We start from the raw sequence: 27,834 nt of genomic DNA on the forward strand, positions 1-27,834 counted from the left end.
CACTTAACCAGCTGCACCACCATTCATCCCTCCCCCTGGTTTTCCATTTAAATAGAGACAGATATACAAAGAGAAAGAGAAAGGAGAAAGACCATAGCACCGGAGCTTTCTCAGGTGTCATGACACCTCTTGCATAATGCTAGGGTTTGAATCTGGGCTCTGCGTACGGCAAAGCAGGTACCCACTAGTGAGCCATTTCTCCAGTCCCGCTTCACTTGTTCACTCCACTTCAACTACACTGTCCCCACTGGCCCTCTTCATCCCAAGGGATTCACACCAATTGTTCCTTCTGACTGGACTGCTCTTCCCCCAGATACCCAGTTCCTTCTCCCCTTTTTTCTAGGCATTTGCTTATCCATGCCCTTTCTCTGCTTTCCTGAGGATTGTGTACATACACACACACACACACACACACACACACACACACACACCACAGAAATGCTCCCTTCCATGCTGTAGTTTCTCCACAGCAACACAGTTGTCCTTAAGTTGACACCCTACACATTGGGGCATTTCTCCCTGGAACACACAATCCACATGCTTCCAGGCCAGCTCCTTTTCTTCACCCAAGTCTCTGTGTTCAAATGTTGTCTCCCTCAAGAGTTCTCTTCTTCCTGACATCCTTTACCCCACCATGTGCCCACTCAGTCTTTATAACACTCATCATAATCTCAAATTACTGTATTTATTTCCTAGTCCATCTTATACTCAAATAGGATGGGAGAGCCATGATAGGACACACACCCCTCCTTTTCTTTTTACCAGAGTACTGCTCAGCTCTGGCTTATGGTGGTGCTGGGAATTGAACATGGGACCTGAGAGCCTCAGATTTGAAAGTTATTTGTATAACCTTCATGCTGTTTTCCTAGCACCCCCTTTTTTTCTAACCAGGCCACTGCTCAGTTACTATTTAATGATACCAGGGATAAAACCTGGGACCTCTGAAAGGCAAGGCTTGTCCACTACTGTTGTGCTTCCTCCCTGGCCTGAAGGTAGGATTTCACCAGCTATGTTCACTGCTGTATCCTCAATGTGGCACTAGGCTTGGCAACAGGCATGAGGGTTTCTTGAGAACCAAATGCAACCTTTCCCAGACAAACAATCATTATTCTGCTCTAAGGCTGTCTTTCTGACTACAAATATTCAAGCTAAGGATGACAGGGAACTGGTACACAGGGGTATCATTGTTGCTGGGCATCTTGAGCCCAGGTCCATCCTAAATTTCAAGTAATCCCTAGGAGCTTATGTTGGGAGCCACACCCTTGAGTCCACTGTTACATATACCCCAGATGTGGGTGATGAGTCTTTCTTCCTCTGTCTTCTGTCATCTATCCTGTGACACCACTTGTCCAGGTCCTTATGTGCTAGGGGCTCGAGTGTCCTGGAGCTCAGATGTGACGTCCATTGTGTGAGATGCAGGAACTCAGGCAAGGATGATGGCTATGTCATGCCCTCCAGATGATGGTGAAAGCTTGGGATCCCTGAGGCCCAGAGAGCTGGGCAGGTAGAAATGGGGAATTTGGGGTGAGGGTAGGAGGAAAGCATCAGGGAAGGAGGCAGAGAGAGTGAGGAACCAGGGGTTGGGGGGGAAGATGTCAGGAAACGGAGCAGTGTAGGCAGTGGATGCCCAGTGTAAGTGCCTTTTGTGAGTTGGCACTGTAGAAGCCAGTGCTTCAAACACAGCCTCCAGGAGCAGCTGTGTTGTTTTCGCCGGGCTGGCTTCATGGGCGGGTAACAGACGACCAGGGATTCATGGTTGAGCTGTAGGCAGTATCTCTTTATTCATGCAGGACACAGCACAATCTATACCAAGCTAAGCTAAAACTAAACACTACAAACAATCTTATCCTTATAAATATACGAGCCCAGTAGGGTGGGAACAGGATGTGACACAGAGAGGGTGGAGAGAAAAGTGACTGGTGAAAATCAGGGTATGACAAGGAGAGGGGGCGGAGCAGGCAAGAATTCTACCACTGAACCACCAATGCCCTGGAGGGAGGGTGGTGCTTGTTAACAGCGGTTATGTAAATAGAATGAAGTGGTTATGTAAATAGAATAGTGTTAAGCAGGGGGGAGTAAACTAATGAAACAGAAGAGGTTTTTAGAAGCATACCAACAATTCCCCCTTTCTTTTTAATTAATGGCCATAGTATCAGGATTGTGGGGTGAACAGAAACCTATATCGTACAGGCGTTTTCAAAAGAACTGGCATAAGACATGGAAAACAAAATAGGTGAGCAGCAATAACCAGTGTGATGCCAAGGGGAACGTTTCTTGCCTCAAAGGGCAAGGCCTAGCAGGCGAAAGGGCATTTCTTGCCCCTGGGGGCATCTATTACCTCTGGGGGCGCTTCATGCCTCTGTGGACATCTCTTGTCTCAAAGGGCGTTTCCTGCCTCTGTGGGCATGACCTAGTAAGGAAGGAGAGTTTTCTACCTCTGGGGACAGAGCCTGCAGGTGAGGGCACATGGTCTATAAAGTCTCAAGGCAATTGGCTGAAGTTAGTCTTTGAGAAACACAGCAGCGTATACCAGTAAGTCCGATGGAGGTGTCAGTCCAAAGTAGCTGACCACAGAAGAAAATGCCAAGGGATGAAACGCTGCATGTCTGTCTCGATGGGGAATGTCAGCCACCAGAATTCTGCTTTTCTGTAGAGAGTGAGCTTTGGAGTCTGTTTCTTCAGGTCGTGCCAGGTCACATCATTGGTTTCTGGGGGTGTGTTGTAGTCATTCCATTGTACCACAGCTCCACCACAATGCTTCTATCTGATTGAGTTCAGCACTGCCTGTTCTACTGAGTGTCATTGGGGGCTCCTTTTTGAACCCTTCTTGCTTCTTTCATCCAGGCACATCCCTGATAACCCCAGGGTTCAAACTGTTTTCCTGTTAGGAGGCACCAGGCTTTCACCATGCCTGTGAAGTGACTCCCCTGCAGGTGGGGAGCCCAGGGCTTGAACCAGGATCCTTACTCCGGTCCTTGTGCTTTGTGCCACCTGTGCTTAACCCACTGCGCTACCGTCCGAATCCCTCTGTTCCTTTTTTTTTTGCCTCCAGGGTTATTGCTGGGGCTCAGTGCCTGCACCATGAATCCACTGCTCCTGGAGGCCATTTTTTCCCCCTTTTGTTGCCCTTGTTGTTGTAGCCTTGTTGTGGTTATTATTGTTGTTGCTGATGTCATTTGTTGTTGGATAGGACAGAGAGAAATGGAGAGAGGAGGGGAAGACAGAGGGGGAGAGAAAGATAGGTACCTGCAGACCTGCTTCACCGCCTGTGAAATGACTCCACTGAAGGTGGGGAGCCGGGGGATCGAACTGGTGTTGTATGCTTTACATTGGCTTGTTCTAGCCCTCCCCCCACCAAGAGAATTGGATCAGGCCTGTTGATTTCGTGGGCCTGCTTGGCCCCGCCCCAAGAAACCCCGGGAGAGGGTTCCTGAGTTCGAGAGTGCCAGAGTTCCTGAGTTCCTGAGTTCGAGAGTGCCAGAGTTGGAGAGTTCCTGAGTTCCTGAGTTCGAGAGTTTGAGAGTTTCAGGGTTACAGAGTAAGAGAGAGTTCCACAGCTGAAGAGTTTCAGAGGACTCTCAAGTACGAGAGTTTCAGAGTGCCAGAGTTGGAGGGTTCCCGAGTTACAGAGTAAGAGAGAGTGCTTGTGCTGCCGCAAAGAGACAGCCGAGTTCTGTTTGGTGATTAGTTTGTCTTAGTTTGTGAATCATTGTTCCTGAATAAAGAAATACAGCTTCCCTGCCCAGCCGTTGTCTCCGCGTCTCTGTTACCCACCGTGAAGCAAGCCAGCCCGGCCAGAGCCTCCGAATTTTAACAACAAATGGCGCCCACGTGGACCTGACCTGCGCATCTCTCAGATAAGTAAAGACAATTTGGCTACCTATGCACTATGGCCTTCTCTTCTGCTTGTGAAGAGATCTCCAAAGGCCTCTGCTCTTTCTTCACGAGACTGTTTTGCTGTTTCTGGAACATTTATCTCTGGAACTCTGTCACTCTGGAACTCTCGTACTTGAGAGCTCTCTGAAACTCTGGCACACTGGAACTCTCTCTTACTCTGTAACCCTGAAACTCTCGAACTCAGGAACTCAGGAACTCTGTCACTCGGGAACTCAGAAACTCTCGGACTCAGGAACCCTCTCTCGGGGTTTCTTTTGGGGCGGGGCCAAGCAGGCCCGCCAAATTAATAGGACTCACCCAATTCTCTTGGCGGGGGAGGGCTAGAACAAACCAATGTAAAGCATACGACAAACTGGGATCCTTATGCCAGTCCTGGCTGTTTACGCCATGTGCACTTAACCCACTGCACCACTGCCGGACCCACTCTGTTCCTTTTTTTAAAAAAATATTTATTGAATAGAGACAGCCAGAAATTGAGAGGAGGGGGAAGATAGAGACAGAGAGACACCTGCAGCACTGCTTTACCACTTGTTAAACCACTTGTTCAACCAGGTGTATGACACCCCCCCTTTTTAAAATAGAGCTGAGAGGAAGAGAGATTAGAGACAGAAGGTAGTATATCTGCAGTACTGCTCCACCACTATAGGATCAAAAACTGGAACCAAAGTCATCACATGAGTGCACTCTGCTGGGTGAGCCACCACTCAACCTCAAAACTTTGATTTTTAAAGATATAATGCCCTGGGGCCGGGTGGTGGTGCACCTGGTTGAGCACACAAGTTACAATGCATAAGGACCCGGGTCCAAGCCCCCAACCCTCACCTTGAGGGGGAAAGCTGCACAAGTGGGGAAGTAGGGCTGCAGGTGTCTCTCTGTCTCTCTCCCTCTCTTTCTCCACCTTCTTCTCATTTTCTAGCTATCTCTATCCAATAACTAACTAAATAAATAAATAAAAGAAGAAAATAGTTTTTTTAAAAAGATGTAATGCCCCCTCACCCTACCCCTCCACCCTATCCCCAAACAGTAGTAAAATATAAAGGCAAAAGAGCCTCAGATGGGGATCAGGAGACTAGAGAAGGGACTACAAACTCAAGCTCTATTAGGAGAGCTTCCCACAGGCCTCCTCTGGACCCAGACATCTGGATTTGAGTCCAGGCTCTGATCTCACTGGTTGACACTTTGGGAGGAAGGTCACTTCAGTTTTTTTCATCCAGAAAGTGGTGACCACAGCAATCGAGGTCATAGTGAGTTTTCACAAGTTGTTAACTCTGTCTCTAGCAAAGAGTAAGGGTTCCTTCAAGATTATTACTGCTAAATGGAGCATCCACCGCTCTCTCTCTTTTTTTTTTTTTACATTTTTAATATTTATTTATTCTCTTTTGTTGCCCTTGTTGTTTTATTATTGTAGTTATTCTTGTTGCCGTCGTTGTTGGATAGGACAGAGAGAAATGGAGAGAGGAGAGAAAGACAGAGGGGGGAGAGAAAGACAGACACTTACAGACCTGCTTCACTACCTGTGAAGTGACTCCCCTGCAGGTGGAGAGCCGGGGGCTTGAAAGGATCCTTACTCCGGTCCTTGCTGTGCTTAACCCACTGTGCTACTGCAGGACTCCCTGCTCTATGTTTTGACTAGGTGATTTTTGTTTTTTCCTTGTCAAATTGATTCCCTTCCCCCAAGAGACCCCAGAAATTTGGCAATATAGGTGAAATTTTCTGTTTTTTTAAATATTCATTTTATTTATTTATTCCCTTTTGTTGCCCTTGTTTTTGTTGTTGTTGTTGTTGTAGTTATTGTTGTTGTTGTTATTGATATCGTCGTTGTTGGATAGGACAGAGAGAAATGGAGAGAGGAGGGGAAGACAGAGAGAAGGAGAGAAAGATAGACACCTGCAGACCTGCTTCACTGCCTGTGAAGCGACTCCCGTGTAGGTGGGGAGCCAGGGGCTCGAACTGGGATCCTTCCTCCAGCCCATTAACACTTTGCACCATGTGTGCTTAACCCGCTGCGCTACCGCCTGACTCCCTGTTTTCAAACACTGGACTCTGGTGGTCCCGGGATGTGGTATTGTGGATAAGTATTGGGACTCTCAAGCATGAGTTCCTGAGTTCATTCCCTGCCATTACATGTGGCAGAGTAATGCTCTAGTTTTTTTTCTCTCGCCTTCTCATAATATATATATATATGTTGGAGTCTGATTGAAATGGAAACATGGAGGAGGTTGAGGCCGTCCCGCCCGGGCGCACTCACCAGGAGCAGCTGGCCTCGGCTAGCCCTGCCAGCTGTTGCAGAGCCCGCTGCTGCACCCGGTGCCGCTCCTGGCCGCCACTGGAGCCTCTGCACCCTCCGCTGCAGCTCCCTCAGCGCCGCGCCCAGCCCGGCCCCAGGGTGCTGAGGACCGACACCACCACAGCCCCCCACTCCAGTGGGGTCAGGGGCAGGGGTGTCAGCAGCTCGGTGGCCGGGGGCGGGGCCAGGTGCACCCGCCCGCGGGCAGGGGCATAGGTGGGGCTTGCTGCACAAGCCGAGGCGCCACTGGCTTCCAGTTCCTTTGTGGGGAATCCTGCTGCCTCTGTAAGAAAAGATGGGGGTGCTGAATGGCCTGGGATGAGGCTCCCAGGGTCGGACTCCAAGGCCAGCCCTAGGGTAGAACCTTCCCCCAGGCGCAAAGGGCCAGGGACCGGCCCCCCCACTGGCCATCCGCGGTAGGGAAGGCTGGGGCGGGCGCTCACCTGGGTGGGTGGTGTCTAGTTGTAGGTAGCGCACCCCCCAGCGCCACTGGAAGCAGGAGGGTATGAGGTGCTCGCTGCACAGGTGCTGGTGACAGCTGCGCACCCAGTGCTCACGGCCTCTGTAGCGCAGCCAGGCCTGCAGCTGGGGACCATCTTTCAGCAGGAACCTGCCCCGAAGATGGGGGCGGGGGGCGGGCAGGCAGGGATTCCCTCTGGGTCAGTGTTAACAAGTTCAATTCCACTCCTCCCTAGGATCCTTAGGTTCTAAATCTGTTTCCCATCCGGGGTTTCCACTCTCTAAACCACACCCTATTCTGTGGCCATAAATTTTATTTTTTTAATTATTTAATCTTGCCACCCAGGAGATAGCACAGTAGACTACAAGAATCGGGTTCTGAATTTAATTCCCAGCATAGCATGTACCATTGTGATGCTCTGGTTTATCTGTCTCATGCTGTCTCTTTAACATTTTTTTAAAAATCTGGATTCGCCTTTTTTTAATTATTTATTTATATCAGAGCACTGCTAAGTTCTGATGGTGGTATGGGTGATTGAAACTGAGGCCTTGGAGCCTCAGATATGATTCTCTTTGCATTACTACTATGCTATCTCCCTCACTCTCAACTATTGTAAAATAGTTTTTTTAATCTTTCAAAAAATAGTTACCATATCATCCAACAATTCCACTTTTGGATATAAACCAAAAGGACTGAAAGTAAGATCTCAAAGAGATATTTGCAGTCATGTTTTTTTTTTGCATGTTCATCTTTTAAAAAATATTTATTTATTCCCTTTTGTTGCTCTTGTTTTATTGTTGTAGTTATTATTATTGTTATTTATGTCATTGTTGTTGCATAGGACAGAGAGAAATGGAGACAGGAGGGGAAGACAGAGATGGAGAGAGAAAGATAGACACCTGCAGACATGCTTCACCGCCTGTGAAGCGACTCCCTTGTTGGTAGGGAGCTGGAGGCTCAAACCCGGATCCTTAAGCCGTTTCTTGTGCTTTGCACCACCTGCACTTAACCCACTGTGCTACCGCCCAACTCCCTGCATATTCATCTTTATAATAGAATTATTTACTATAGCCAAAGCTGGAAGAACTTAACTATTCATCAATTGATAGATGAACAAAATGTGGCTTAAACATAAAATGGAATGTTATTTCAGCCTTAACAGGAAGAAAATACAGATATGTAACATGGATGAAACTTAATGACATACCGGTGAAAGAAACGTCACACACACACACACACAGGCACACAAAACCATATAAATTCCACACAGATAAGGTATTTAATCAAATTTACAGAAACTCAGGGAGTAGAGTCTATTCCTTGCATTGGCCTCAGGTTCAATTCCCAACACCACAGATGATGGGAATGGTGTTCTGGTCTCCCCCCCACTTAAATATATATTTTTAAATCACAGACATAGACAACAGAATGGTGACTGCTGAGGACTGGAAGGAAACTGAGAGTTGTTCAATGGGTTTAGAGTTTTTTTTGTATAATGAAAAGTTCTGGAATTGGCTGCATAACAATATGAACATTTCACGTAACACTACTGAACTCTAATCTCAATATCAACATTTGAGGGGTGACTTAGATGCATCATGTATAGGTACAAAAATACTCCTGAAATCTGTCATTTTGTAAAACAATCTTAAATAATTAAAAAAAAAATAAGCCAAGGTCCAGAAGGTAGAGTTTGTTATATGGATTTTACAATTAAAATTTTTTAATATTTTTATTAGCTTATTTTAATGAGAAAGAGTAGATATAGAGGGAAATATACTAGGAGAAAGAGATCATCAGAACACTGCTCAGTTCTGGCTTATGTTGGGGCTAGGGATTGAACTTGGGACTTCAGAGCCTCTGGCTTGAAAGGCTTTTGCATAACCATTATGCTATCTCCCCAGCTGATTATGCAAAAGGCTTTCATGCCTGATATTCTGAGGTGTCAGGTTCAAGCCCCAATACACAAGCTAGAGCTTAACAGTATTTTAGTAAAATAAATAAGTAATATTTATTGAAAGAGCAATACACTTTTTAGACCTGGGCCCCAGGCTGAACACAATGAAGATCTCGCTTTCCAGCTTCATTTGCAGCTAGGTGTAGCCACATAATTCAGTTCTGGCTAGTCTGGTTTTTTTTTTTTTTTTTTGGTTAGTCTATTCTATGGTGGCTGTGAGAGAAGATGGAAGACATTGTGCTCATTTTAGTATATGTTAACTGACCAATTCTAATTATTAAAGAAAGATGCTCAAAGAAAATAGAAAAATGGTATCAATTTTATAAACATAAGTTAATCATAAGAAATGCCTGAATACTTCACCTGCTGAGTGCTCTTAAAAAAGGAAGAGGGGTAGGAGGGTCGAGGGGTAGTGCAGCGGGTTAAGCGCACTTGGTGCAAAGTGCAAGGATTGACTGAAGGATCCCAGTTCAAGCCCCCAGCTCCCTACCAGCAGGGGGGTTGCTTCACAAGCAGCGAAGCAGGTGTGCAGGTGTCTCTCTCTCCCCCTCTCTGTCTTACCCTCCTCTCTGGATTTCTTTGTCCTATCCAACAACAATAACAGCAATGACAGCAATAATAAACACAACAAAAAACAATAAACAAGGGCAACAAAATGGAAAAAAATAGCCTCCAGGAGCAGTGGATTCGTAGTGCAGGCACCGAGCCCCAGCAATGACCCTGGAGGCAAAGTAAATAAATGAATAAATATTTAAAAAAGAAAAAAGAGGATCTGAGGTCCCAAGTTCAATTCCCAACACCACAAGCCAGAGCTGACCAGTGCTCTGGTCTCTTTCTATCTTTTTCTCTGTATCATTATTAAAATAAGGAAGAGGAAGAAGCATTAGCAAGATTTCTCTGGAAGAAAGCCTGAGACAGTCTCTGTCCAGATAGACGGTGGGGCAGCTGGTGATGGAGGGCAGAAGAGCTGACTCAGAGAGGAGCTGTGGCACCAAAGAGCAGAACTCTCAGGCACACAGCCAAGAATTCTGGCTGCTGCAGTTCCTTGAGCCTTGTCCAGGATCCAAGTCCTCTCACCAGCCTCATTCCACCGGGACACAAACACAGTTCCTTGCAGCAGTTTGGCCACCTCCCAATCAGTAGAGAATCCTATATGCAACTTCCACTCTTTCCTTCCTAACAAAACTTCAATTTTGTTTTAAGCCATAATGTGCCCTGCTAAAAGAATGTTTCTTGCAGCTGGGGGCAGGAGTTGGGGAGCCTGGCCAGTGAATACTTTCCTGTTGTGAGGCAAGTAGGGACAGTACCTGAATTACAAAATGTGCAAAATGTGTTCTCAAATAGAACTAGAGCAATCTTTCTTCAAGATGTATTTATCAATGACAGGAGAGAATGAGAGCAGAGCATCATTCTATAATTCCAGGGCCTTAACTCTAGATGCTTGATCAGCTAATGCTTTATCTACTGCACTACCTCCCTGGCCACAGAGAGCAGTCCTTTTCTCACAAACACAACTCAAAAATTCTTCAGGGTGGTTAAATTCCCATCCACAAAGAACCCACCATGGTGGTGGGTCAGGGAAGGTGTTGGTGCACCGAAAAAACACACCTGCTACCATGTGCAAAGATCAGTTGGTGACATACCAGGTTGAGTGCACATGTTATAGTGCGCAAGGACCTGGGTTCAAGCCCCTGGTCCCCACCTGCAGGGGGGAAAGCTTTGTGGTGAAGAAGGGCTGCAGGTGTCTCTCTCTCTCTCTCTCTCACCCCCATTCCCTCTCAATTTCTGGCTGTCTCTATCCAATAGATGAAAGTAAATGGGAGTCGGTGGTAGCGCAGGGGATTAAGTGCAGGTGGTGCAAAGTGCAAGGACCAACTGAAGAATCCCAGTTCGAGCCCCCCCCCCAGCTTCCCACCTGCAGGGGAGTCACTTCACAAGCAGTGAAGCAGGTCTGCAGGTGTCTGTCTTTCCCCCTCTCTGCCTTCCCCTCCTCTCTCCATTTCTCTTTGTCCTATCCAACAACAACAACAACAAAACAAGGGCAACAAAAGGGAATAAATAAATATTTTTAAAAAAAGAATCACAGGGTCTAGATCAATGTCAGGTCCCCTGCCCCCTTTAAAAAAATAAAATTAAGTGGGCGCAAAGCGCAAGGACCGGCATAAGGATTCCGGTTGGAGTCCTCAGCTCCCCACCTGCAGGGGAGTCGCTTCACAGGCGGTGAAGCAGGTCTGCAGGTGTCTATCTTTCTCTCCACCTCTCTGTCTTCCCCTCCTCTCTCCAATTCTTTCTGTCTTATCCAACAACAACGACATCAACAATAAAACAACAAGGACAACAAAAGGGAATAAATATTAAAAAAATAATTAAGTGGTCCAGGAGGTGGCACAGTGGATAAAGTATTGGACACTCAAGCATGAGGTCCTGGGTTCTGCCCCTGGCAGCACATGCATCAGAGTGATGTCTGGTTCTTTCTCTCCTCCTATCTTTCTCATTAATGAATAAATAAAATATTTTAAAAAATAATTTTAAAAACTTTTTTAAAAAAAGGAGCCAATAAGAGGAGGTTGGAGGCAGAAGGCAGACCTAGAGCTTTACAGAAATTGGAGCTTTAATATCTATTTGACCTCATCTTCTGTCCCTTACTCAGCCAGGATTGATGTTCCCATAGCATGCCAAGCAAACTGATGATTGCCCTACAGCTTTTCAACTTCCCTCTGCCTGGGAAGTTCTCTTCTTTATGACCAACAGTCTGTGAAATAACTCTCTCCCAGACTCATGCATATTCTTCTTATCCAAGTTTACTTTATTTTTGTAACATTTAACATTGGGGCCAGCTGTGGTGCACTTGATCAAACGCACATGTTACCATGCACAAGGACCCAGGTTCAATCCCCTGGCCCCACCTGCAGGAAGGAAGCAAAGGTGGGCTCTGACCTGAGTTAGGTGTTCACCAGGTTCTCTCTAACTGTACATGGGAGCAGGGGGACCATTAAGAGGCTACTAAACTAAGGCAGCTAGGAGGTAATTTCCAGGAGTAGGGTGGGAGCAGAGAAGGCGTTTAGAAGTGGTAATTCCAGAAGGATTTTTTGTTTTTAAACCAGAGCACTGCTCAGCTTTGGCTTGTGGTGGTACAGGGGACTGACCCTGGGACTTCAGAGATTTGGGCATGAAAGTCTTTTTGCATAACCATTATGCTATCTCCTCTACCTGTATATATATATATATATATATATATATATATATATATATATATATATATATATATATATATATTTAAACCAGAACATTGCTCTGGCTTATGGAACTGAACCTGAGAATTTTGAGGCTCGGGTAACCGTTTCATAACCATTATGCAATCTCGCTGGCTCTCCTCCAGAAATATTTTAAGGAAGAGCCAACAGAATTTGCTGATGGACTGTAGGAGCAATATTTACTGGTGCACTTAGATCAAAGCCACCAGGGATATGTCTGCATTCCAACAGAGCGGGGGTTATTTACTATAGCTATAAAGGAAGACAACTTCATCAGACTATGGGGTGTCTCACCAAAGGAAAAAAGTTATTTGGGTGGGTGGGGGAATAGAGTTTAGGTGAAATATAAATAAAAGTGTCTGGATAAAACAAATTTCAAAGAAATGCAGAACTGTGGTGGTGTAAAGAAATCAATATCAGATCTAAACGAAGTGCACAGGTCCACAGCCCAGTCTTTTTGAAAGCAATAAAGTTTAGATGGAGCTGAAATTGTTTCCAAAGACCCCTTGCCTGAAACTTTACACCTAGACTGTAAACCAAGGTTGCTTCTCTGTGTAAAAATGACTTGACTACAGATTGTTCATTTAGATTATTCATCCTTAATGATATAATTTCAAAAAGCAAATCTTATGATAGTCTATGATTTTAGACAAAGTTTCCTCATGAGTAAGACTGCAGGAGTCACTCACGGAGCGTTGTGTCACTTTACAACTGCAGCATGTCCCTAAAAGAGGAGAGATTTTTTTTTTCCTATTATCTATTCAACGGGCTTTTTCGCGGGTCATTGCAGCCAAACAAAGGTGAAGAAATATATTTACAGTTCAAGCTAATTTTTACCTTCTCAAGAAAAAGATAATGGATGGCTTTAAAGTTCCTAAGCTGAACAACAACATGTGGAGTAGTATACTGAAGATAAGGTTGTGGAAGGTTTCGGGGTAGACAAAATCAGGTCAGGTTTAATATTTTGCGTCTGAGATGCTTCCAATTCGTGGAGATGGCAGTTAGAAGCGCTTACAGAATCTGGATCAACCTCACTTTTCCCCACACCTGCTCTTCTCCGGCTCGCCCCGCTCACTACCCGCAGCAGCTTAGTGGACATCACCTCGTGGGTGTTTACACCTGCCGGCAGGCAGAGGCGTTTGCACCGTTTTGGGCCCCGCCCCGCGCTCACTCGTAGCTCACAGGGCGGGTGTGGGCGGATGTGAGCGCCCAATCCACCCCCGGTGTTGGAGCAATAGGGTGCTCAGTATAATTCTCCGGCCCTGTTGACTTTGGTCCTTGCGGGGCGGCGCCACTCAACTATAGCCCCACCCCGAGCCCGCAGACGGCCTGCCAGTCTGCCTCACGTGATCTTTTAGAGTGCCGTCACGTGTCGGGGGCGGGAGGAGAGGATGCGCCTGCGCACCACCAGTTTCTCCGGCCTACTTCACCCCCGTCATTGGGTGACGTTGGAAAGCCATTGAGTCTGCGCAAAACCGAGATCTATCACGTGTAGGGAGAGGTGCTGACTGCGCTCCGCCCTATGTGTATATCCGGGTGACTACCATTGCGGAGAAGACGGGGAGGGGTGGCTCCAAAAACAAGAGATAAGGAGGCTTTGGCTTTACCTTTCTTAAAGTTAAAACTGAGGAAAACACAGATCGGATTAAAAAATCGAATCAAAACACGACGCCGTAATTCCACCCTGCCAGGAATTTAGACCCGCCTCTTCGCCCTTATTGGTCAAAAGCGTCACCCGCGTCCCTGCGATTGGCCAGCTCGGCGGCCCACCGCGTCCAATGGGCGTCAGCGCCGGCTTTCCCGCGGTGGTTTGCTAACCCAGTGAGTCCGGGCGGTGCGGCAGTTGGGGCGTGTAACGGTCGCCCGACTCCGGTGCGACGATGGCGACCTTGGGGCCGGGAGGCTACGCGAGGAACGATGCCGTCGAGAAACTGCCATCCGTCATGGCGGGAGTTCCTGCGAGAAGGACTCAGTCCTCGCCGCCCCCCGCGCCTCCCCTCTGCCTCAGGCGGCGGACGCGACTCTCGGCAGCGCCCGAGGACACGGCACAGCACCGGGTGAGGAACTGCTCGTTCTGCCCATCCCAGCTCCGGGGTTCTGCGGGCCCCCGGGCTCCCGCCCTTAGACCAGCGACCCCGCCCATCGGCCCCGCCGCTGCTCCCTTCGGCTGGGCTCTGGCCCCGCCCCGGCCCCGCCCACCACAGGCCCCGCCCACCCGGGCTCCTTTCTGGGCTCCCTGAGCTCGCGCAGATCGCGGTTGGCTTCCGGTGATGCTGGAGCTTGAACCTGAGTTCTCAGAGCCTCCGGCATGAAAGTCATTTGCTAACCCGCCTAGACCCCCGCGCTGCCGTTGGGGTGCTGTTTCATTCTAATAGTTGTCTTAGTCTTCCCTTTGTGCCGTCTCTCCTCTCCCCGCGTGCAGTCTTGCCGCCCTTGCGGGGCGCCAGTTCCTGGGTTCAGCCCACCGGCCCCAGCCCTCCCTCGGCTCTCTGCTCGGCTTCTCTCACCACCGCCGCGGGCTCTTTCCTTTTGCCCTTTACCTAAATGGGCCTCATATCGCCTGTTAGCAAGTCAAAAAATGACTTGAGCGTCCTTTGTGCCGAGGTCTCAGTAACTCCGCAGGGGGGGGGGTATGGAAAAATTCTTTTAAATTCTGAAAGAAACAACCAGGAGGTTTTTAGAGCAGACAGGAGGACTCCCATTAGCACAGCTGCATTTTAAAGATCTTTGTTGAGAGAGAGAGAGAACCAGAGCATCACTCTAGCACCTTCGTGGCCAGGGAGAGGGTTGGATGGAACTTGGAACCTTATACCTGCAACCACGGAGCCACCTCCGGGTCCCTGCAGGATTTTTATGGATTGTCCTTCGGCTTTTAGCTACACTTTTTTCTTTCTTTTTTTTTTTTTTTTTGAAGTATTTTATTTACTTTTATTTTTGAGAGAGATATAGAGAGAGAATCACCAGGGCACTCACTGCTCAGCTCTGGCTTATGGTGGTGCTGGGGATTGAACCTGGGACTTTGGAGCCTCAGGCATGAGACTCTCTTTGCATAACCATTATGCTATCTATCCCCTGCCCAAGCTACACTGTTTTTATACAAAATGAGCTAGCAATAGCCAGACCATGGAGTTCCAGGGAGTTTGGAATTGAGTGTGACCTGCTTGGCACAGACAGTCCAGATAAAATGTGGATACAGTAGTAACTGCTGGTGGAGTCTGTTCTCGCCGACTTTGAAGGCAGCCACTTCCACTTCCGGCTGCAAGACCCTGGGCAAGTGCCCACCTCTCTGGCTGTAGCTCTTGTTAAGGTCACACTGACCTGCTTTATGTTTTCTGAGGCTGCAAGCTCTTTCTTGCCTCTTAGCCTTTGTGTTTAGTGAATACTCCATCTGGGCTTTTTGCCACTGTGCCAGACTGACTCACTATCGCATCTCATCCTGAATATCCATCCCTAGCCTGAAAAGCCCTTTTCAGGGAGTCAGGCAGTAGCACAGCGGGTTTAAGCACATGTGGCACAAAGGGTTTAAGCACATGTGGCACAAAGCGCAAGGACCGGTTTGGTTCCCGGTTCAAACCCCGGGCTCCCACAGGTGGTGAAGCAGGTCTGCAGTTGTTTCTCTCTTCCTCTCTGTCTCCCCCTTCTCTCTCAATTTCTCTCTGTCTCTATCCAATAACAAATAATAATAATAAAAAAGCCCTCTTCAACCCTACCCTAAAGTAGATACTTTAATGTCTTTTTTTTTTTTTAATATTTGTTTATTCCCTTTTGTTACCCTGGTTGTTTTTATTGTTGTGGTTATTATTGTTGCTGTTATTGATGTCATTGTTAGATAGGCCAGAGAGAAATGGAGAGAGGAGGGAAAGACAGATAGGGGGAGAGAAAGGTAGACACCTGCAGACCTGCCTCACCGCTTGTGAAGCGACTCCCCTGCAGGTGGGGAGCCAGGCTTGAGCCGGGATCCTTTGCCAGACTTTGCGCTTTGCGCCACCTGCGCTTAACCCGCTGTGCTACCGCCTGACTCCCCTACACCTTAATGTCTTAACCCAGTACTCTGTACTTTACAACAGTGATCTTATGTTTCTTAATTATTTGTTAAATTTTTAAAAAATATTTATTTCCTTTTGTTGCTCTTGTTTTTTATTATTGTTATTGATGTCGTTGTTGTTGGATAGGACAGAGAGAAATGGAGGGGGGGGAGACATAGAGGGGAGAGAAAGATTGTGAAACGACTCCCCTGCAGTTGGGGAGCCGGGGGCTCGAACCTGGATCCTTTACACCGGTCCTTGAGCTTTGTACCACGTGTGCTTAACCTGCTGCGCTGCCGCCCGTTTCTTATTTTATTGAGGGAATTAATGGTTTACAGTAAATATAGTTGTTGGTGCATGTGTAAAATGTTTCAGTTTTCTGCAAATCACTCTCACCCCCAGTCTAGGTTCTCCTCCACCATCTTGCACCAGGACCTCAAAACCTCCCCTCGCCCCAGAGTCTTTACTTTGGTGCAACATATCTTGTATGTTTCTTAAAGTGCCTGTGAGCTCTATGGACCAAGGACAAGAAAAATGATAGAAATGTCTGAGGGGCAATACAACAAAGTGGTAAAGTGCACAACCTCCACTCAGATTACTTGGGTTTAAACCTTAGTTCTATTAATGCTGTTACTGTTTTGTATTTCAATTCCCTCATCTGTGAAAGGATAGTCTAAATGTCCCCTTAGTTCTATTAGTGAAAGAACTAATGGAGCTTAAGTTGTGAGTGAACTAATTGATTTTTTTCTTTTTTGAGAGAGAGAGATGCAGAGAGACACGGAGAGCACTGCCTAGCTCTGGCTTATGCTGGTGCAGGGGATTGAACCTGGGACTTTGCAGTCTTCAGCATAAGAGTCTGTTTGCATAACCATTGTGCTATCTCCCCTGCCCTTGACACCCCCGCCCCAACACACTCAGTTCTGGTTTATGATGGTGCTGGAGACTGAACATAGGACCTCACACATGAAAGCTTTTTTTTTTTAATACTTTTATTATTTTATAAATTTATTTTTAATGAGAGGGAAAGACACAGTAAAAGACCAGAATTCTGCTCAATTTTGGCTTATAGTGGTGCTGGGGACTGAACCCAGGACCTTAGAGCCTCAGGTATGAAGGTCTTTTGCAGAACTTTTAAGGCATTTACATAACCATTATGCTATCTCCCAAGCCCCCTCTTTTGCAGAACTTTTATGTTGTCTCAGCTCAAGCGTGAAAGCTTTTTGCATAACCATGCGCAGCAACTAGGTGGAGCTAATCCACCTTTAGCAACACCTAACATACACATTGTAAATATTTCTTTTTAAAAAATATTTGTTTATTTATTTTCCCTTTTGTTGCCCTTTCCTTCTTGTTGTTGTAGTTATTATTGTTGCTGTTATTGATGTCGTCGTTCTTAGATGGGACAGAGAGAAATGAAGGGGGGGAAATACAGAGAGGGGGAGAGAAAGATAGACACCTGCAGACCTGCTTCACTGCTTGTGAAGCAACTCCCCTGAAGGTGGAGAGCCGGGGGCTCAAACCGGGATCTTTTACGCTGGTCCTTGTGCTTTGCACCACGTGCCCTTAACCCACTGCGCTACCGCCGGACTCCCAATTGTAAATATTTCTTACCAGTGTGAACACTACTGCTATTATTGTGCATTTTGAGTAATTTGCCATTTAAAAATATTTTAGTGATAGTAAAAAAAAAAAATTGACTTTATTATTTATTGAGAGAGAGAAGGAGGAGAAAAGTAATCCAAGCATCACTCTGGCACGTGTGATGCCAGGGACTGAATTCAGGACCTCGTGTTGAGAATCTAATGTTTTATTCCCTGTGCCACCTCCAGGGCTATACATATTTGCTTAGCCAGACCACTGCTCAGCTCTAGCTTATGATGGTGCTAGATACTAAAAGTTAGAACCTCCAAGCCTCAGTCACGAAAATCTGTTGTATTAAACTACTGTGTTATCGCCCCAACATTTGCCTCTTATTTTTGAGGGGAAGTACTTGCTTGAGAATGCTTTACTTTACAATAATCAGAAATTAGTGGGGAGAAGTAGATAGCATAATGATTATGCAAAGAGACTGTCATGCCTGAGCTCCAAAGTCCCAGGTTCAATCCCCTACACCATCATAAACCAGAGCTAAGCAGTGCTCTGGTAAAAATAAATAGATAAGAAAAAAAAAGGAAACTAGTGCATTCAAACTATGAACATGATGCTATCTGGAGGGGGTCACAAAGGAAGAACTCAGGACTTGCAAGCACAAGGTCCTGAATTTTATCCCTAGCACTCTGTGTACCTTTGGTTCTCTCTCTGAGTGTTGTTTTTCCTGTCTCTTGAGATTAAAAAAGGTCACCTGGGAGTCGGGCGGTAGCGCAGCGTGTTAAGCGCACATGGAGCGAAGCGCAAGGACTGGAGTAAGGATCCTGGTTCTAGCCCCCTGCCCCCCACCAGCAGGGGGGTCCCTTCACAAGCGGTGAAGCAGGTTTGCAGGTGTCTACCTTTCTCTCCCCCTCTCTGTCTTCCCCTCATCTCTCCATTTCTCTCTGGCCTATCCAACGATGACCACAACAAGAATAACTACAACAATAAAACAACAAGGGCAACAAAAGGGAATGAATAAATTTAAAAAATATATAAAAAGGTCACCTTTTTATTTTTTAAAATTTTTAAAAAATATTTATTCCCTTTTGTTGCCCTTGTTTTATTGTTGTAGTTATTGTTGCTGTTGCTGTTGTTGTTGAATAGGACAGAGAGAAATGGAGGGAGGAGGGGAAGACAGGCAGACTCCCAGGCCTGTCTCTTGTGGCAGCTCTAACTCCTGAGAATTGCTCCTTTTCTCAGAGACAGGCCTGCCTTACAACTGCCTACTTAACCCTTGGGTTGCCTGAGTCTAGGTTTATTTGTCTGTTCATATACCATTTTACATTTATTACTTTTTGCTCAGTTCCTACAGTACCACATGCCATATGGAGGGTGCTGAATCACTTGAGGAAGCACCAATATGCTGTGATGTTAAAATAACTAATTAATACAAAGGTCACCTCAGTAAAAAGGCCCCCTTAGTCCACACTCCCACTTTTTCCCTACTTTATTTTCCTGTATTGCTCCTCTAATTGTCACCTGACGTCTGTCTTACACATTTTTTCTGTTCATTTTCTGTGTCCTCCATTCCATCACCACCAGAATGTAAATTCCAGGAGGACAGGGATGACTTTACTTTTCTTGAACCTGGGACCTCAGAGCCTCGGGCATGAAATTCTTTTCATAAGCATTATGCTATCTTCCCCCAACCCAGGAATGTCTTATTCACCGTTCTGCAGCCTTCACTTAGTGGTCTTTCTTTCTTTTTTTAAATTTTGTTTATTTGGTAGAGACAGGCAGAAACTGACAGGGATGGGGGAGCTAGGGATAGAGACAGAGACACCCGCAGTACTGCCTCACCACATGCAAAGCTTTCCCCTTGCAGGAGGGGAGCTGGGGCTCAAACCTGGATCCTTGTGCATTGTAACATGTGCACTCAACCAGGTGTGTCACCACTCAGCTCCTCTTTCTCTCCGTGTCTCCCCCCCCCCCCTTTTCACAGTAAAATAGTGTTAGTGATTGGTAGCACGATTACACAAGTTTGGGTTATAAGGGCCTGAATGGGTGCCTACAGAGGAGGATAGGCCTCTTGGATCCTTCTGACTTGTACCTTTTCCTTGTAGGTATCACTTGAGAAGGTGCTTGGCATCACAGCACAGAACAGCAGTGGCCTAACCTGCGACCCCAATACAGGCCATGTGGCCTACCTGGCAGGGTGAGTGAATGAGTGGGTGCATCTCCATCTCTAATCAGTGTTCAGCACCACAGATGCTAAAGTCATCAGGGAATCTCTCTGGGCCTCAGTTTTTCCGTCTGTAGAATGCTGGTAATACATCCTACCTTTGAAGGCTGTGGCCATCCATGTCTAGAATAGAACCTGGTATGTATGAGTACTGTGAATGTCTTCTTGTGACTGCAGATGGGAGTTTGGCTGCAATTTTGGGAAAGGCTGGTGGTTAGAATCCAAGCTGTGTTGTCAGAGAATCTGGATTTGTTTCCCAGTTCCATCTCATGTCCTTCTCCTGTCCTCTACATTTATAAAACTGAACTAGTGATACTCTGCTCTTGGGTAGTTCAAAAGACCAGATGGCATCCTGCGACTCTTTCTTTTCTAAACATTAATCTGGGCTGGCACTGTTCTGAGCAGAAGAGACCTGGAAAGGACAGGGCAGACCCATCGTCATTTGATGGCCAGATCTGTTACTGGTTTATTCTAACTTTAGTGTGGTGGAACTGGGGCCTCACACATGCATGATTTCATCACTCTGGGCCACTTTCATTTCCAGTCATAGAGAGAGGCACCACAGCACTAAAACTTCTGTTGCCATAGCAACTCATGTAGTGCCAGGGCTCAATTTTATGTTATGCTCATGGGCAGTGCAGACAGCCAACACAGTGAACTACGGGGATGTGCTCCACTGGTCCTTGACACTGAAATCTCCACTTAGACTTACTCAAACAGAGTGACTAAGATGAAAGCTTGCTCTAAGAAAGGCCAGTGTGGCAAACACCTTTCTGTCTGAGGGAGACAGAAGAAGTGCAACCCTAACAAAGAGCAGTCCATCTTTTTCTAGGTTTATAACAAACTCCACAGAAAGCTGACATCAGCAAGAGGCATAAGAAGTACATCTGGCAAGGAGTTTCGGGTCACAGGAAAGATACAGATTACATAGGGTAAATATCAAATGGCAGGTACATCAGTTATCTCAGGACAAATCCAGTAGTTTTACTCTTTTACTAACTAATCGCATATTATATAGAGGTAGCTAATAATCTGTTGGTTAACAGGTCATATAGTTCCCATCAGTTCTTGGGTGACCAGTATGGCAGAGGGGGAGGCTTTGGCTACTCCCAACACCCACTGAACTCTGGGAAGCCAAGGAATCGTCAGCCTTACAGAGTGATTGAATCATAGTTAGTGTAGTCTAAAAGATTTGTAAGTCCAGAATATCAAGATGGATATATTGTATTAAATGTTCCCCAACAGTGAGCTATCTCTCCAGCCCTCAGTATCTTTTTATTGAGTTCTTGGGAAACAGTCCAGGATGAGCACAAGGGTGGGCTCTCTTTTTTAATACTCTATTTTATTTTCTTGCCACCAGAGCCAACTCTGAGGTTTGATGCCTGCACTACAATTCCACTACTCCTAGTGACGCTCTCTCTCTCTGTCTCTGTTTCTCTCCCCCCTCCCTCCTCTCTCTTTCCTCTCTCTCCTCTCTCTCTCTCATCTCTCTCTCTGGTGAGACAGGAGTAGAGAAGATGAAAGAGGAGAGAGAGAGGAGAGTCAGCAGCAGCACTGTTCATGAAGTTTATCCTTTGCTGGCTAGGACTAGGGACTTGAACCCAGGTTTTTATTTTATTAAAAAAGGGGGGGGGAGTAGGGCAGTAGCACAGTGGGTTAAGCGCATGTGGTGCAAAGCCCAAGGACCGGTGTAAGGATCCTGGTTCAAGCCCCTGCCTCCCCACTGTAAGGGAGTCCCTTCACAGGCAGTGAAGCAGGTCTGCAGGTGTCTATCTTTCTCTCCCTCTCTCTGTCTTCCCCTCCTCTCTACATTTTTCTCTGTCCTGTACAATAACAACAACAATAATAACTACAACAACAATGAAAAACAAGGGCAACAAAAGGGAAAATAAATAAATATAAAAAAATTTTTAAAATAGGGTGGGAGAGTAGGTAGCATAATGAATATACAAAGAGACTCTCATGCCTGAAACTCCGGAGTCCCAGGTTCAATCCCCTGCACCACCATTAGCCAGAGCTGCTGGTGAAAAAAAAAAAAAAAAAAAAGATCGGGTGGTGGCGCACCTGGTTAAGCACACAGTTACAGTGCACAAGGTCCCGGGTTCCAGCCCCCAGTCTCTACTGGCAGAGGGAAAGTTTTGTGAGTGGTGAAATAGGGCTGCAGGTGTCTCTCTGTGTCTCTCCCTTTCTGTGTCCCCTCCCCTCTCGATTTCTGGCTGTTTCTACCCAATAAATAAATAAAGATGATAAAAAATTTAAAAGATATTAAATATATATATATATATATATATATATATTTGATAGAGACAGTCAGAGAGAAAGAGACAGAGATACCTGCAGCACTGCTTCACCACTCACAAAGCTTTCCCTAAACAGGTGGGGGTTGGGGAGCTCAAACCTGGGTCCTTGGCATTATAGCATGTGTGCTTAGCTGGGTGCTCTACCACCCAACCCTGAACCTAGGTTTTTCTTCATGGCAACATATGTGCTCTTCTGTACTGGGTGAGACACTGTCTGGCCCCAGGGGTGAGCTTTTGAAAATCATATCCCCATTCTGTTCCTGACCTGCTGGGTAGCCCTAGGCAAAGGACTTCCCCTTTCTGGTATTTGATCCCCTTATATATAAAGTCTTGGGCAGGGGTTGATAGCATAATGGTTATGCAAAGAGATTCTCATGCCTAGGCTCCAAAGTCCCAGGTTCAATCCTCTGGACCACTGTAAAAACAGAGCTGAGCAGTGCTCTGACAAAAAACCAAACCAAACCGAACCAAACCAAAACAACAAAAAACCATTAAAATCTATGAGTTCAGGAGTCAGGCTGTAGCACAGCGGGTTAAGCACAGGTGGTGCTAAGCACAAGGACCCGCATAAGGATCCTGGTTCAAGCCCTGGCTCCCCACCTGCAGGGGTGTCGCTTCACAAGCGGTGAAACAGGTCTGCAGGTGTCTATCTTTCTCTCCCTCTCTCTGTCTTCCCCCTCCTCTCTACATTTCTCTCTGTCCTATCCAACAACAATGACAACAATAATAACTACAACAATAAAACAACAAGGGCAACAAAAGGGAATAAATAAATAAAAATAAATATTAAAAAAAAATCTATGAGTTCACCTGGCAGTTGTGAGGATTTAAAGAGACTGTGCACATCAGATATTTATTAGCTTAAGGGAGGCTGGCAGATAGCTCACCTGGGTAGTGTGCTTGCTTTGCAGTGACATGACACAGGTTCAAGTACTGGAGGAAACTTAAATGTTGTAGTCTGTTCTCTCTACCTCTGTCACATTCTATAAGACAAGCTCATTTGGAGTGGTGAAGCCCTGGTGATGACCAAAAAAAAAAAAAAAATTAACTCAAGCCTTAACAAAATAGCTCTACCACAGAGCAGGTATTGGTTTTGACTTAAAAATATATTAATAGGGAATCAGGTGGTGGCACATGTTACAATGTACAAGGACCCAGGTTCGAGCCCCGGTTCCCCCCTGCAGAAGGAAAGCTTCACAAGTGGTGAAGCAGTGCTGCAGGAGTCTCTCTGTCTCTCACCCTCTCTATCCTTCCCTTTCCCTCTCGATTTCTGTCTCTATCCAATAAATAAAGATAATTAAAAATATATTTATTTTTAAAAAAAGAATATATTAATAGGGGCCAGGTGGTGGCACACCTGGTTAAGCACACACATTATAGTACACAAGGTCCCGGGTTCAAGTCCCTGGCCCCCACCTGCAGGGGGAAAGCTTCATGAGTGGTGAAGCAGGGCTGCAGGTGTCTGTCTCTCTCCCTCTCTATATCCCCCTCTACTCTCAACTTCTCTGTCTCTATCAAAGAAATAAATAAAAATAATTTAAAAAATATATTAATATGGGGAGTTGGGTGGTAGCGCAGCAGGTTAAGCGCATGTGGGGCAAAGCTTAAGGACTGGAGTAAGGATTCCGGTTCGAGCCCCAGGCTCCCCACCTGCAGGGGAGTCGCTTCACAGATGATGAAGCAGGTCTGCAGGTGTCTACCTTTCTCTCCCCTTCTCTGTCTTCCCCTTCTTTCTCTACTTCTCTCTGTCCTATCCAACAACGACATCAACAACTACAACAATAAGGGCAAGAAATAGGGAATAAATATATATATAAGTATATATAAATATATATATATATTTTAAAAGAATATATTAATATGTGGGCCGGGTGGTGGTGCAGCTGGTTGAGCGCACATGTTACAGTGTACAAGAACCCAGGTTCCAGCCTCCAGTCCCCACCTGCAGGGGGAAAGCTTTTCAAAAGGTGAAGCAGTGCTGAAGGTGTCTCTTTATCACTCTTCCTCACTATTTCCCCCTTCCCTCTCGATTTCTGGCTGTCTCTATCCAATAAATAAATAAATAAATATGACAAAAAATTTTAAAAGAATATACTAATATTACATGAATATATTAGTAGGGGGCCAGTAGGTGATAGTGTGAAGGGCACTAGACATCTCAGGACAGACACCTGGGAGAGGAAGAGAGCAGAGTAAGAATCTGCTGGTCAGAGAGAGCTTGCTTCTCTGTGGGATCATTCCTGAGCTGTAATACTCTTTTCACCTTTTCTTCTTTTCCTACAGCTGTGTTGTGGTGATTTTGAACCCCAAGGAGAACAAGCAGCAGCACATTTTCAATACTGCCAGGTAGGCTGGGGCCTGAGTGTGGGGAGGAGGTGTGAATCGCCCACATCCTCCTTCCCTGTATTGCCTGGAGGTTCTTGTGGGTGGATGAACTGAGTTTGGAGTTAGGAATATCCCAGCCCTCCAGTGTCTTCCTTTCCTGCATCTTCCTTCACAAAACTACTCCTTTCAGATGTGCTAATTTCCTCATTAGTGAGGGTGGAGACATCTTCTTAATTTCTATGTATCTTAAATTTATAGCACAGACAGACAAACTGATGGCACTTACTGTTTTCAGAATGAATGATGTTTGGGTTTTAGAAAGATCAGACAAACTGATGGCACTTACTGTTTTCAGAATGAATGATGTTTGAGTTTTACTCCAGTGAGGTAGTGGAGTGGTTAGGGCATTGGACTATCAAGCATGAGAACCCAAGTTCAAGCCCTGGTATCTCATGTGCCACAGTGATGGTCTGGTTCTCTCTCTCACACACAAATGAAAAAAATAAATCTGAAAGAGCCCTCGGTTGCTAGTTTCTTGTTTATGTAGTCATTTTATTTATATAGTTATTATTGCTAGGTTCACTCTTAATTCTGGGCAGGCCCACATTGGTGCCCAAAGTAACGATCACTGTGTCATCTTGGCCTTTGATCACAATTAAGTTGTAACTTTTGGGAGCCAACTGCATCACTGCTTGACACACCTTAGGCATACCTTCCCTAACCTGGCTCTCCAGGTGAAGAGTTAAGACCTTGATTTTCTCCTTCCCTTATGTATGATCTCGAAGAAAGGATTCTTTATTATTATTACTATTTATTTATTCCCTTTTGTTTCCCTTATTGTTTTATTGTTGTAATTATTGATGTTAACGTTGTTGGATAGGACAGAGAGAAATGGAGACAGGAGGGGAAGACAGACAGGGAGAGCAAGATAGACACCTTCAGACCTGCTTCACTACTTGTGAAGCGACTCCCCTGCAGGTGGGGAGTCGGGGTCTCGGACCATAATCCTTATGCCGGTCCTTGTGCTTTGCACCACATGCGCTTAACCTGCTGTGTTACCGCCTGACTCCCAGAAAGGGTTCTTAAGATATGGCAGGTTCCTATGGTAAACTATGTCATAGAGATACAGACTCTCTCTTATGGGGCATCTTGGACTCTTAGCTTCTGGCTCTGACTTCTTTCACTTGTGGTGAGGGCAGAACTAGGTTCTAGACCTGGCTCAGCCTTTTTTTTTATGTTTGTTTTTAAACTCTGATCTCAAATGAGACCTTTCTTCCTTCCTTCCTTTCTTTCTTCCTTTCTTTCTTCCAAGATTTATTCATGAGAGAGAAGAGGAAGAGGATAGAGAACCAAAGCATTCCTCTGGCTTATGTGATGCCAGGGATCAAATTTGGGACCTCATGCTCTGGTAAAAACAAACAAAAACCAAAGAGGGGGAAAATGTGTTGAGAAGCCTGGAAGCTGGAGCCACTGCTAGAGTTGTTGGACTAAATTATCTCAGAAAAAAGAAGACAGAATAGGCAAAATAGTTCACATCAGTAGGTGCCTGGTCTGCCATGTGTGTGACCCAATTCAAGCTCCCAGACCCCATGGCACTGGGAGAGATGTTGGTATTCTGTGTGTGTGTGTGTGTTTGCCTGCCTGCCTGCCTGCCTGCCTGTCTATCCTTGGAATTTGTGGTCAGCCCCTTTCCTTGCCTCCAGGAAATCTCTGAGCGCTCTCGCCTTCTCGCCTGATGGCAAGTACATAGTGACAGGGGAGGTGAGTTGTGATCATGGCTCTGTAGGTGGGGAATGGCTATTCCTTTTGCCCTCTGCTGACCTGGGAATCCCTGTAATAGCCCTTTCTTGGGTTAGAAAAGCCCCTTAGCAGATATGGGGAGGTGGCTTTCAGATAAACCCTTTGCCAACTTGAACCCTAAGAGGACCTCAAGCCCTGCTTACCTCAAGCAGTAATGGTTCTACCTTCCCCAGAACGGGCATAGGCCTGCTGTGCGCATTTGGGACGTGGATGAGAAGTGTCAGATGGCAGAGATGCTGGGCCACAAGTACGGCGTGGCCTGCGTGGCCTTCTCCCCCAATATGAAGCACATCGTGTCCATGGGCTACCAGCACGACATGGTCCTCAACGTCTGGGACTGGAAGGTGAGACTTCTGGTGGATGTGTGGGCAGGCAGTCATTGCCCAAGCACCCTGAGACCCTGAGTCTCAGGCCTTAGAGAGCTAAATGAGATAACTTGGTAAAGTGCTCATTCAGCCAACAACTACTGGGCAACCACTACATGCTGATCCCTGTTCTAGGCACTTGCAGGGCATTTGGCAGGCTCTCAATTAGTAGAATTATATAACTGTTTTGTTTTGTTTTTAGAAAAGTAGAGAGAGTGGTCCAGGAGGTGGCGCAGTGGATAAAACCTTGGACTCTCAAGCATGAGGTCCTAAGTTCAGTCCTCGGCAGCACATGTGCCAGAGTGATGTCTGATTGTTTCTCTCCTCCTATCTTCTTCATGAATAAATAAAATCTTAAAAAAAAAAAAAAGAAAAGAAAAGAAAAGAAAGACAGAAAGTGAAAGAGGCCCCACAGCACCTAAACTTCCCTCAGTGTAGTGGTGGCCAGGCTCACATCTGCCTTGTCCACATGACAAAGCAGCACACTAACCAACTGTGCTGTCTTGCCCTATATATAGTGTTTTATATTGACTTTGAACAAGTGACTTAAGCTCTTTGAGACTGTTTTCTATAACATGGAGGTAACAATATCTACTTCCTTGAGTTGTGAAAATGAAGTTTCTTTTTTTTTTTTCCTCCAGGGTTATTGCTGGGCTCGGTGCCTGCACCATGAATCCACCGCTCCTGGAGGCCATTTATCCCCCTTTTTGTTGCCCTAGTTGTTGCAGCCTCGTTGCGGTTATTATTATTGCCATTGTTGATGTTGCTTTGTTGTTGGATAGGACAGAGAGAAATGGAGAGAGGAGGGGAAGACAGAGAGAGAGGGAGAGAGAAAGATAGACACCTGCAGACCTGCTTCACCACCTGTGAAGTGACTCCCCTGCAGGTGGGGAGCCGGGGGCTCGAACCGGGATCCTTACGCCGGTCCCTGCGCATTGCGCCACGTGCGCTTAACCCACTGCGCCACTGCCCGACCCCCGAAAATGAAGTTTCTATGCACTGGAAGGCTGGACCTGGAAAATAATAGGGTTGGTGGTGAAGGGTGACATGGAGTTGGTAAAAGTGGATTGCAGTTCTGGCTCTGTTTATTTCTGTGTGACTTTGAGTCCACTGCATCTCCCTCATAGACCTATTGACAGGATTTCATGAGTTTTCCTGTGAAGGACTTTTTTTTCAATATATATATTTTTTATTGTAGTTATTGATGTCGTTTTTGTTGGATAGGACAGAGAGAAATGGAGAGAGGAGGGGAAGACAGAGAGGAGGAAAGATAGACACCTGTAGTCCTGCTTCACCACCTGTGAAGCCACTCTCCTGCAGGTGGAGAGCCGGGGGCTTGAACCTGGATCCTTA

At 46.1% G+C, this 27,834-nt stretch overlaps 2 protein-coding genes across 3 annotated transcripts in view; one reads left to right on the forward strand and one right to left on the reverse strand.

Moving 5' to 3' along the window:
- Positions 1 to 707: 707 nt before the first annotated feature.
- Positions 708 to 8,731, reverse strand: THAP8 (THAP domain containing 8). The gene is given in 6 exon segments (XM_060172256.1): positions 708 to 1,457; positions 1,459 to 1,496; positions 6,160 to 6,216; positions 6,218 to 6,522; positions 6,628 to 6,794; positions 8,685 to 8,731. Coding segments are annotated over 6 exon segments (714 nt in total). The 3' UTR covers positions 708 to 1,357.
- A 4,631-nt stretch (positions 8,732 to 13,362) lies between these two features.
- WDR62 (WD repeat domain 62) overlaps positions 13,363 to 27,834 on the forward strand; it is a 63,607-nt gene continuing 49,135 nt past the window's right edge. Inside the window, exons 1-5 of one of the 2 annotated variants that reach the window (XM_060185785.1) lie at positions 13,363 to 13,912; positions 19,573 to 19,664; positions 24,275 to 24,337; positions 26,020 to 26,077; positions 26,290 to 26,460. In XM_060185785.1, the coding sequence (XP_060041768.1) occupies positions 13,736 to 13,912; positions 19,573 to 19,664; positions 24,275 to 24,337; positions 26,020 to 26,077; positions 26,290 to 26,460 (561 nt within the window). In that variant the 5' untranslated portion in view covers positions 13,363 to 13,735. The remainder of the gene's footprint in view (positions 13,913 to 19,572; positions 19,665 to 24,274; positions 24,338 to 26,019; positions 26,078 to 26,289; positions 26,461 to 27,834) is intronic. The other variant, XM_060185786.1, reaches the window with a different exon arrangement.

The sequence above is a fragment of the Erinaceus europaeus genome, chromosome 2, assembly GCF_950295315.1.
Source record: "Erinaceus europaeus chromosome 2, mEriEur2.1, whole genome shotgun sequence".
Taxonomy (NCBI): domain Eukaryota; kingdom Metazoa; phylum Chordata; class Mammalia; order Eulipotyphla; family Erinaceidae; genus Erinaceus; species Erinaceus europaeus.